The 11448-nt window shown below is 40.8% G+C and overlaps 1 protein-coding gene across 2 annotated transcripts; it reads left to right on the top strand.

Moving 5' to 3' along the window:
- Positions 1 to 723: 723 nt before the first annotated feature.
- LOC149175142 (pectinesterase-like) lies at positions 724 to 9947 on the top strand. Of its 2 annotated transcripts, XM_089419530.1 has the most exons (4): positions 724 to 1669; positions 5280 to 5282; positions 8199 to 8337; positions 9091 to 9945. In XM_089419530.1, the coding sequence occupies exons 1-4, from the start codon at positions 785 to 787 to the stop codon at positions 9774 to 9776; spliced, it is 1713 nt and encodes a 570-aa protein (XP_089275656.1). In that variant the 5' UTR covers positions 724 to 784; the 3' UTR covers positions 9777 to 9945. The 2 variants fall into 2 exon arrangements, with proteins under 2 accessions (XP_089275656.1, XP_089275655.1); XM_089419529.1 differs by lacking the exon at positions 5280 to 5282 and having other exon boundaries at positions 724 to 1654; positions 8181 to 8337; positions 9091 to 9947.
- Positions 9948 to 11448: the final 1501 nt, after the last annotated feature.

Genomic DNA, 11448 nt, shown 5'->3' with positions numbered 1-11448 from the left:
GAGAAAAGACAATAGATAAATGATAGGCAATATATATTTTCCTTCTTGTCGCTTTAAATCTTTTATTATATAATGCATGTCTTTCAATACATATTCAGTAACCATTGTTTTAGTTATATATTTATTTGTATTTCTTTTAATTATATTATTTCGCTCCTATGCATACTTGTACTGTGCTAAAGTTTCAATAGAAGTATAGGTTGCCGGCTATTTATACAGATACCCTTACTCTGCATTTTCAAGTCTGGTTTTGGCAAATGTGTTAGGCACGAAATCTCTATTGGCGGTGCCGTGTTAAAACGTCAAACTGATCAGTGTACGAGCTCAACGCAAGTAGAATAGGTAGACTGTACCATCCATATTTGTTTGAGGTAAAAGAAGACAACTGGATGAGGTGGAAGATAATTCCCACAGGCTGCAAGTTACCTCCATCCACTTGCGTCTGGCGCGTGGAGGGACCTGTGTGGAGGCCATGGACATGGTCACAATCTTCTACGTTGAGAGCTAATATTCTGTGGCGTGGAGGGCCCACAATTTCTGTGGAGGCCAGGGATGTGGCGGTGGAAGACGGCCAAGGCGGTGCCAGATATGTGCCGCGTCAGTTGATGTGGCAGCGGTAATCGATCCGTGCAGTGATCCGGAGTTGGTGAAAATCGTATAGGTTATTTGTTCCAACATCACCTCCTGCTTATATATAGATTTACAGATATACATATTTTGTGTGAGAGAGAGAGAGTGAGACAACAGTTTGTTGATACATTACATTGCAATCGAAAGAAAAGTAATGCATTCTGCAATGGCTTTTAGATTTAGGGTTAAGGCTTTGGTTTTCTTTATCATATGTCTCAGGTTTGTCCAGATTGAATGTGATGAACTGCGTTATCGCGGTTCTCTCAAATCTGCTTGCGACGTGACATTGGATCCGAAATTCTGTGTTTCGACAATGTCGAGCCTGTTTACTGGATCACTGCAAGCAAATTCCATAGATCTCGGCAGGATGGCTATCAGGCTGGGCATTACCGAAGGACAAAAAGTGTTACAAATAATTTCTCGTGTGCCACGATTGGCATTCAAAGGCAAGCAACTGGATGCTATTGAAGATTGCATGCAGTTGTATGATCTAACGTTGGACGACCTGAGCAAGTCCTTGTCGAATGTTACTGCTAATTCTTTGAAATGGAGGCAGGCAGTTGACATTCAGACTTGGCTTAGTGCAGCTCTTACTAATCAGGCTACCTGCCTCCAAAGTCTTGAGGAGGCTAGCGGAAGCCTGCAAAATATTTTGACTAAGTGGGTGCTTAATATGTCGCGAGTTGTGAGCAATGCTTTGGCTCTTGTCAAAAACATTTCTGTCGTTGGTAAGGATTCCAAGAGTCCTCCAGCGCACAGCGGACGCCTGTTATCCAATCTAAGGAGTCATGATCAAGTTGATGTAGTCGACGATGATGAATTTCTTTCACATTATGGAGTCGGCAATGATGGATTCCCTTCATGGTTGTCTGCTTCAGACCGAAGGAACCTTCTTCAAACCTCTGAAGAAGATGACGGTGCTTTAGACGAGAATGTCGTCACCGTGGCTCAGGACGGCAGTGGTAATTATACCACAATTACTGACGCACTGAATGCTGCTCCAAACAAAAGTTCAGATAGATATGTGGTACATGTTACTGTTGGGTATTTTTCTTTTTAAATGGGGAAAATACCAAAAACCAAATATTCAAACACACAGAGGCAGTGCTCTGTTTTTACTTTACTCCAGGATCTTTTGTGCACAGGAAGACTCAAAAATTTCACAGAGAAAACAGAGTAATTCACCACCATTAAACTTTCTATTCATTAAAAATTGATACAAAGATTTACCACTGTAAAATCCTTTTTATATTCACTGCTGTGAAAAATAACTTACTGCTGTAACAAACGTTTACATGAGCTTACTGCTGTAAAACAAAATTCACACAGGCTTACAAAATTTCACGCTCCACCATTTCCTTTATGCAAAACCACACATGGTTTTTGCTATTCCTCTGTTTTACAATTCCTTACAAAACATTACCAAATACATTTGTGCACTGCTGTGCATTCACCCTCTGGTTCTTCACATTTTTCACACTGCTGTGTATGAAATACAACACATGGTTTTCGCTTCACCACTCTAATTTTACTCTACTGTAAACTCACACTGAAACCTCCCGTGTCCCATACAAAAAGTCAACAGTAAAAACATATTACATACAATCTTTGTATTTTTTTTAATACATGCCGTAAAAGACATAGACTTCTATTAAAACGTGCCCATACCTATGTTTTAAATGCACCATACCTTTTCATAAAAGAGAAACTTACGTGCTATATAAAAAACATATATTGTAATGTGCCCATACTCATATTAAAACGGGCCACCAAAAACTTGTACCAACATTAACTCTTTTACCTACGGCGGTCAACCAAAAGTTTAATCCACGCAAGCCTTTAATGCACCTCGTATGCAGCTTTAGTTCATCAACGGTGGAGAGCGATGGAGTAAATCCGACGGAGGTCAACAATATCGGAAACCTGTTTGCTGCCCAACTTTAACGCCCGAGAAAATGACGTTGCGTTACGTCAGGGCTGAACCACGTGTCAGCTCCAAATTGTATCGGAGCTCCTTCCCGGATTATTCCTTCGTCGGCAAATCGCTCCGAGAAAATCCGGTGAACGGTTTCTGGCTTGGTTCACGGTTTCTGGTGGTCTGCGTTGAAATTAGATTTCAACACTCCCCTTTAATTTCAACAGCTGGGCATTCGGTCATACCGAGACACTTCCTCAAAAATTCAAAGCTTTTCTGATCCAATGGCTTTGTCAAGATGTCTGCAACCTGTTCCTGAGTCCTGCAATGTTCTAGGACAATTTCTCCATTGTTCACCAATTCTCTGATGTAGTGAAATCTTGTATCAATGTGTTTCGTTCTCTTATGAAACACTGAATTCTTTGACAATGCAATAGCTGAGCTATTGTCACAAAAAATCACTGTCGCTTTTGCCTGTTCTTGGCCTAAGCTTCTCAACATTCTTCTCATCCACACTGCCTGACAAGCTGCTGCTGTCGCTGCCACATATTCAGCCTCTGCTGTAGACAATGCTACAATGGACTGCTTCTTAGAAGCCCATGAAATGGCTCCTGAACCCATATTAAAAACATAACCGGAAGTGCTCTTCCGATCATCTACACTTCCAGCCCAATCGCTATCTGTGTACCCAACCAAATCTGAATGTTCTGAGGCATGATATAGAATTCCAAACATTTTGGTACCTTTGACATACCTCAAAATTCTCTTTGCTGCCTGCCAATGTGCCTCCTTCGGCCTCTCCATGAACCTGGAAATTAAACTAACAGCATACATTAAATCAGGCCTAGTTGCTGTTAAATACATAAGGCTGCCCACAATACTTTTATACAAGCTAGGATCAAAATCCTTGCTGCTGTCCTCTCTGCTGAGCTTTAATCCCATTACTGTGGGAGTGATGGCTGCCTTGCATTCTTCCATCTTAAATCTGCTCAAAATTTGATTTACATATCTTGTTTGAGATATAAAAATTCCTTTTTCATTTTGATCTACTTCTATGCCTAAGAAGTATCTCAAGAAACCCATGTCAGTCATTTCAAATTCATCCTTCATGACTGATTTAAAATTCTTAATGAGCTGATCATCATTACCTGTGAAAATAACATCATCAACATATAAGACCACAATCAAAATCTTACCATCCTTTTCTTTGATGTAGACTGTGGGTTCTCCTTCACACTTGTCAAATTCATTATCTAATAGATATGAATCTATCCGGCTGTACCATGCTCTTGGCGCTTGCTTCAGCCCATAAAGAGCTTTCTTCAATTTGCACACTTTGTGCTCTTCACCTTTCTTCTCATATCCGAGAGGCTGTTCCACATAGACCTCTTCCATTAACACTCCATTTAGGAATGCTGATTTCACATCCATTTGGTAGACTTTCCATTTGTTTTGTGCTGCTATGGACAGCACTGCTCTCACGGTTTCCATTCTTGCAACCGGGGCGAAAGTCTCCTCATAATCTCTCCCATACTGCTGCTTGTAGCCTTTGACAACCAGCCTTGCCTTGTGCCTTTCAATCTTGCCTTCAGCATTGCTCTTGGTCTTGTAGACCCATTTCACACCAATGACTTCTTTGCCTTTTGGTAACTCAACCAAATCCCATGTTTTGTTTCTCTCTATGGCATTCATCTCCTCATCCATAGCTTCTATCCATTTCTTATCTTTAATAGCTTCTTCAAAATGAATAGGATCATCAACATGACAATACAAGGCAAATAAGGAATTCATTCCTTCTTCATAAATTTCACTTAGATTTCTAAACTTCTTACCTCGTTCACTTGGTGTGCAAGTGCTTGAAGATGCACTTGAATTTCCTCCTTGTGGTGTGCTTGGAGAAGCACTCTCATTGATCCTCAATGGTGTACCTTGCTGTCCTTGTGTTGGCGCTGTTGTTTGGGGATTCATTTCAGCCACCTCCTCTTCATCTTCATCATGAGACAAACAGTTCTTGACATTGACTGTTTTCTCTATGCTTCCATCCCAAGCTTCCTCTTCTATGAATTGAACATCCCTACTGACAAAGAACTTCTTGGTAGATGGAATGTACAGCCTGTAGGCTTTGGATTCATCACTGTATCCAATGAAGATGCATTTCTCCCCTTTGCTGTCCAACTTCCTCCTTAGCTGATCTGGTATGTGTGCATAGGCCACACACCCAAAAACTCTCATGTGGGTGACTCCTTGCTTTCTCCCACTCCATGCCTCTTCCGACACCTTGTTCATGACTGCTTTTGTAGGACACCTGTTTAATATATAAACTGCACAATGTACAGCTTCAGCCCAATACTCATTCGGCAAATGCTTTGCCTTCAACATACTCCTCGCCATATCCATGATGGTCCTGTTCTTCCTTTCAGCAACTCCATTTTGCTGCGGAGTGTACCGAGTTGTAAACTGTTTATGAATTCCATTTTCTCTACAGAATCTTAGGAATTCCTTGGAGATATACTCACCTCCTCTATCAGTTCTCAAAACTTTTATATGCAGCCCGCTTTGGTTCTCCACAAGTGCTTTGAAGTTTTGAAATTTCTCAAACACTTCACTTTTGTTTTTAAGGAAGTATATCCAAGTCTTTCTTGTACAGTCATCAATGAATGTTAGGAAATATTGGCTGCCAGCTAATGATGGAGCTTGCATTGGTCCACACAAATCTGAGTGGATAATCTCTAAGGGTGTCTTTGCCCTTATGCTCTTCCCTGATGGAAAACTTTCTCTATGTTGTTTTCCCAAAATACAGCCTTCACATAGGCTGTCCGGTTTCTCTATCAATGGTAATCCCTTTACCATTCCTTTTCTGCTCAATAAGTTTAGACCTCCAAAATTTAGATGCCCAAATCTCAAGTGCCATAACCAGTTCTCATCCTTTGGCACGCTTTGGAAGGCCTCTTCGGTGACTGCTGCCATTTCCCTTTTGTTCTTCATGTCTGCCCTGATCCGGAGAGGGAACATCCTGTTCCTTGTCATCTTCACTTCAGCAATGCATCTTTTGCTGGGTGGTATATCCATGATGGTGCACACATCATTTTTAAAGAAAACATTGTAGCCCTTATGGACAAGCTGTCCAATACTCAAGAGATTACATCTCATTCCGGGGACATAGTATACATCTGCTATGGTTTTCCTTTCTCCTTGCTTTGAAAGTATTTTTATTTCTCCTCTTCCCATAACAGACACTTTACTATCAGTTCCTAGTGTGACTTCTGATTTCACATTTTTATCTAGGGCAGAAAAGAAGGCTATGTTTCCGGTCATATGGTTGCTGCAACCTGAGTCTAAAAACCATATGTCCTCACTATGTGTTTCAGCCATGTTACAAGCTAACAGGACATTTTCTTGACTGCTGTTTTCTCTTGTAACATTTGCATTTTGTCTGTTGTTCATATCATGCTGTTTCTTTCTACAATCACTAGCATAATGTCCATACTTTTTGCAATAATAGCATTGAACATTAGATTTATCATACCTTTGTCCTTGAGCATGATGTTGTCCTCCTTGTTGGCTGCTGCCTTGGCCTTGGTTCTGATTTGGATTGTTGCCTCTTCCTTGTGCATTTGATGAGTTGTTCCTTCCACCTCTATTCTGGCTTCTGCCTCTTCCTCTTTTGTTTCCTCTGCCTTGACCTCTGCCTCTTCCAAAGGACATCTGGGTCTTGAAGGCTTGCTCAAGAGATGAGTTTTCATTCCTACTCAACCTCTGCTCATGTGTTATCAGTGATGCATGCAGCTCATCAACTGAATAGCTTGAGAGATCCTTTGTCTCTTCAATGGTGGTGACTATGGCATCAAACCTTGAGGGTAAGACCCTCAATATTTTCTCCACAATTCTTCTGTCTTCAATGGTTTCTCCATGAGTTCTCATTTGTGTGATTACACCAATCACATGAGTGAAGAATGAGTCAATGTTATCTGACTCCTTCATGTTCAAGTTCTCAAAATCCTTTCTCAGCAATTGTAGTTTTGCTGTCTTCACTCTCTCCATGCCTTGATAGGCTGTCTTGAGGGTTTGCCATGCTTCATTGGCTGTCTTAGCTGCTGCTAACCTTGGAAACATACTCTGGTCTACTGCTAGATACAACAACACACGGGCTTTTGAATCTTTCTTCCTATTGTTCTTCAGCAGATCCTTCTCTCCTTGAGTTAATGCATTGAACTCAGTTTCATCTGCTGGTTCTTCAAAGCCTTCTTCAACTATTTCCCATAAATCTTGGGAAGCAAGCAGAGCTGTCATAGTTATTGACCAGTAGTCATAGTTCTTCCCATTAAACTGTGGGAGCTGGGTGTTAAACAAACCCATACCAGTGCTTGTGCTGGCCATTCCTTGACTGTGTATTTAAAACACTGACTGTCTCTTCAATAACAAACAAGATAGCTATGAAGAATACCTGAATCCTTTGTTGTCTGAGTCTTCTGTCTGCCTGAGAGGTTTTGCTGCAGCAACAACCTTCTCCCTTCAGCTTCTTTGTCTCCTTCAAAGAGCCTAAGCCTGCTCTGATACCACTGTTGGGTATTTTTCTTTTTAAATGGGGAAAATACCAAAAACCAAATATTCAAACACACAGAGGCAGTGCTCTGTTTTTACTTTACTCCAGGATCTTTTGTGCACAGGAAGACTCAAAAATTTCACAGAGAAAACAGAGTAATTCACCACCATTAAACTTTCTATTCATTAAAAATTGATACAAAGATTTACCACTGTAAAATCCTTTTTATATTCACTGCTGTGAAAAATAACTTACTGCTGTAACAGACGTTTACATGAGCTTACTGCTGTAAAACAAAATTCACACAGGCTTACAAAATTTCACGCTCCACCATTTCCTTTATGCAAAACCACACATGGTTTTTGCTATTCCTCTGTTTTACAATTCCTTACAAAACATTACCAAATACATTTGTGCACTGCTGTGCATTCACCCTCTGGTTCTTCACATTTTTCACACTGCTGTGTATGAAATACAACACATGGTTTTCGCTTCACCACTCTAATTTTACTCTACTGTAAACTCACACTGAAACCTCCCGTGTCCCATACAAAAAGTCAACAGTAAAAACATATTACATACAATCTTTGTATTTTTTTTAATACATGCCGTAAAAGACATAGACTTCTATTAAAACGTGCCCATACCTATGTTTTAAATGCACCATACCTTTTCATAAAAGAGAAACTTACGTGCTATATAAAAAACATATATTGTAATGTGCCCATACTCATATTAAAACGGGCCACCAAAAACTTGTACCAACATTAACTCTTTTACCTACGGCGGTCAACCAAAAGTTTAATCCACGCAAGCCTTTAATGCACCTCGTATGCAGCTTTAGTTCATCAACGGTGGAGAGCGATGGAGTAAATCCGACGGAGGTCAACAATATCGGAAACCTGTTTGCTGCCCAACTTTAACGCCCGAGAAAATGACGTTGCGTTACGTCAGGGCTGAACCACGTGTCAGCTCCAAATTGTATCGGAGCTCCTTCCCGGATTATTCCTTCGTCGGCAAATCGCTCCGAGAAAATCCGGTGAACGGTTTCTGGCTTGGTTCACGGTTTCTGGTGGTCTGCGTTGAAATTAGATTTCAACAGTTACAGAGGGAGTCTACCACGAATACATTGAGGTGCCCAAATACAAAACAAATATTATTTTGGTGGGAGATGGCATAAACTCCACTGTGATCACTGGAAATAGGAGCGTTGTGGACGGATGGACAACATTTCGCTCTGCAACAGTCGGTAAGCTGTTTCTCTCGTTATGTTTTCAGTTCTTCCTTTGTCGCGATGAAGACCTCTTGTGAGCTTGAGGTATTGCTAATTTTGACAAATCTGTTATCTATATATTGCATGAATCCAACAAATCCCTCCTTACATTTCCTTGTTTTCTGTTCTGACTATTTTTTATTAATCACTCTGAGAATTACCTGGCTTATGCTCAATAACATCATGGACATCCTTGCAGATTCCCAGAATAATTCAGAATCTGACTGTCCAGAGGTCAATTGTGGATTTCAGATTCTGGGATATTTTTAGAATTTGGGATATTCTTAGAATCTGATAGTCTGGAAAGGTCAAACAATTGACCTCTCTCAGATTCCAGAATATTTTCCTGAGGTCATAATTGTTTAACGAGGTATTTTCCTAAAAATTGTCTAAACACTTAAAGCTAGATAAGTTGGGTATTTATGTGTAGATTGCAGATTCGATGAATATCCCAGAATTTGATAGTCACGCTAGGGGTCAAACAATTAACCTATCCTCAACTTCAAATTCTAAAATTCTAAAATATTCCCATAATCCGTTCAAAGTTAAGAATTTTTGAATTTGGGTATCATGGAATTTAAGAAGGATATGCCACTTTTGTAAACATTCTTAGTGTAGCGTCTTCTTTATTTATTACAACTTCGCTGTCTTCATCAGTTACTATACAGTCCCTTTGGCTGGAGTTTTCTTTTATGGTCGCGCTCATTCGTGAAATATTTGTGATCGCAGCTGTCGTGGGGCAAGGCTTTATCGCTCGGGATATCACTTTCGAGAACACTGCGGGACCAGAGAAGCATCAGGCTGTCGCCCTCCGAGTTGGGTCGGATCTATCAGCATTCTACCGCTGCAGCTTTAAAGGCTACCAAGATACTCTCTACGCACACTCTCTTCGACAGTTCTACAGGGAATGCGACATTTATGGCACAGTTGATTTTATCTTCGGCAACGCTGCAGCTGTGTTTCAAAACTGCAATCTATTGGCTAGAAAACCGATGGATAATCAAAAGAATTGTTTTACGGCTCAAGGAAGAGATGATCCAAATCAAAACACTGGAATCTCTATTCAAAACTGCAACGTCTCTGCTGCGCCTGATCTAGCTCCGGTGAATAGCTCTTTCCAAACATTCTTGGGAAGGCCATGGAAAAATTACTCTCGTACGGTTTATATCGAATCATATATAGATGATGTGGTCGATCCTGCGGGTTGGCTGGAATGGTCGGGGGACTTTGCTTTGACGACGCTCTATTATGGCGAATATATGAATTCGGGACCCGGAGCAGGAACTGCAGAGCGAGTTCAATGGCCTGGATATCACACCATGAATATTTCTGACGCTCAAAATTTCACAGTAGCTAATTTCATTTCTGGTCATGCATGGATAGAAGACGTGCCCTTCGATGCAGCCTTAGATTAACAAGAATGACAATATCCGGTTGTATTCGTCACTAAGAGCTGCTTCCTGAGCATTCGAATTATCTCAGTTCATTGTTTCTTAACTTCTAGTGTAGCATTTTTTAGAATTATTTATTGATTTCAATGTAGCATTCGAGTGCGATGCAAACGTAAATAATCCAGAGAACCAATAACAGTTAAAAATAAGTTTCCTCGTAATGTTATGCATTTGTTTGATAAGTATTATTATTGGTAAGCGATGAGTTTCGTACCAATTTATTGAAATAAGCGGTGACTTTCATTTTCTATTTTAATCGACGGTCCAGATAAATCCTAGAAGGAATATGTCGATATCGAAGGAAGGTATATCTTTCGTCTAGTCGATATCGACGGCTGACGCGTTAAGGCACCCCGAAACAATCGCTTGGCTTTGTTTCCACGGATAACTAATTAGGCTTCATCGTGCGTGCACCAATCACGTTACTTTTTTGTTTGGCTAGCCCTTGTGTTTTCATAGCATGTTACTATTTTGTTTGGCTAGCCCTTGTGTTTTCATAAGATGCATGAGGTTAGTATTATTTGTATTGTGTTTTATTTTGTTTTTCCACGAGGGAAATTCAAGTTAAAAATAATTAATATTATTTTGTAGTAATGGAGAAATGGTTACATAGTTGTAACGTATCTTCTTAGTTTAGGATTTTATCCTAGAGTTTAGGAGCGTGGTTGCAACTTCCTGATTTCCAGAGTTGTATTTAATGATGTAATCTTTTCATTGATGGAAATAGAGTGTACGAGAGTGATCTATCTGTTTTGTGAGTGTAGTCTCCAGGTGCAAGCCACACGTGTGAGCTACATCTCCTTCTCTTCAATTCCGTTCACATTTTATCTTAGTATCAGAGCTCAGATTGGGTGAGCCTGATCTTTTATCACCTTTGTGGCTGAAGTGCCTTTGTAGCTAGCTTGCCTGTGTGGTAGAATTGCTTGTGTGGCTTGAAATGCCTCTGTGGCCGCGTGTACACAAGAGCTCTGTTCTCAATTGAGCAGGTGGACTGCAGAACACTTGGCTCAGACTTGGATTTATTTTTTTCCCTGAGTAGAAAGGGGTTGGCACGGATTTCTGGCTCGGGAGCGCACCAGAATTCTAGATTGGTGCGTTTGTTCGATTATTAAGCGCGCCATTGCGCCAGAATACTGGATTGGCACGGAATTTAAGGGGGAAATCGCGCCAGACATTTTAACTCGCACCGATTTTATCTTGGCACGGGATTTTCGCTCGGGAGAGCGCCAACTCACCTTCAAGGGGATCTGCGGGAAGCCTCATCTTCGTTTGGCGATTTGCGAGGGGTGCAGATCGGCGAAGTTGCAGATCTATCCGGGAGAGGTAGATCGGATCAATTTTGATCAGATCAATTCTTCGGCTGTATTGAAAACGCTGAATTTGCTCATTGGAGCGGGATTGCCAGACACTGTAGATCGGTGGCAGAGGTGACAGATCGATCTGACAGGTATTGTTTTTTGTTGTTGGGTAGATTCATTTTGTAGATCTGATCAGAATGAGTAATACGATGGAATCTTACCTTCACGAGTCTGGTAAACTTGATGGATCTAACTTCACGAATTGGAAGTTTAAGATCCAGACCTTGCTTGAGGGTGCAAATGCTTGGTCCATAGTTACAGGCGATGAGCAGAATCCG

Source organism: Pinus tabuliformis, chromosome 4_1, assembly GCF_031772625.1.
Source record: "Pinus tabuliformis cultivar Carrire ecotype Pingquan chromosome 4_1, CPIR1, whole genome shotgun sequence".
NCBI lineage: Eukaryota > Viridiplantae > Streptophyta > Pinopsida > Pinales > Pinaceae > Pinus > Pinus tabuliformis.
Note: the sequence above shows the minus strand (reverse complement) of the source record. Positions and strands in the feature narration are given on the sequence as shown.

Excerpts from the sequence above, each read along its gene's own strand:
- LOC149175142 (XM_089419529.1), top strand. The coding sequence starts at position 785 with ATGCATTCTGCAATGGCTTTTAGATTTAGGGTTAAGGCTTTGGTTTTC. Across the intron at positions 1,655-8,180 it reads ACAAAAGTTCAGATAGATAT|ATTTCAACAGTTACAGAGGG; the intron begins GTGGTACATGTT and ends CGTTGAAATTAG. Across the intron at positions 8,338-9,090 it reads ATTTCGCTCTGCAACAGTCG|CTGTCGTGGGGCAAGGCTTT; the intron begins GTAAGCTGTTTC and ends TTGTGATCGCAG.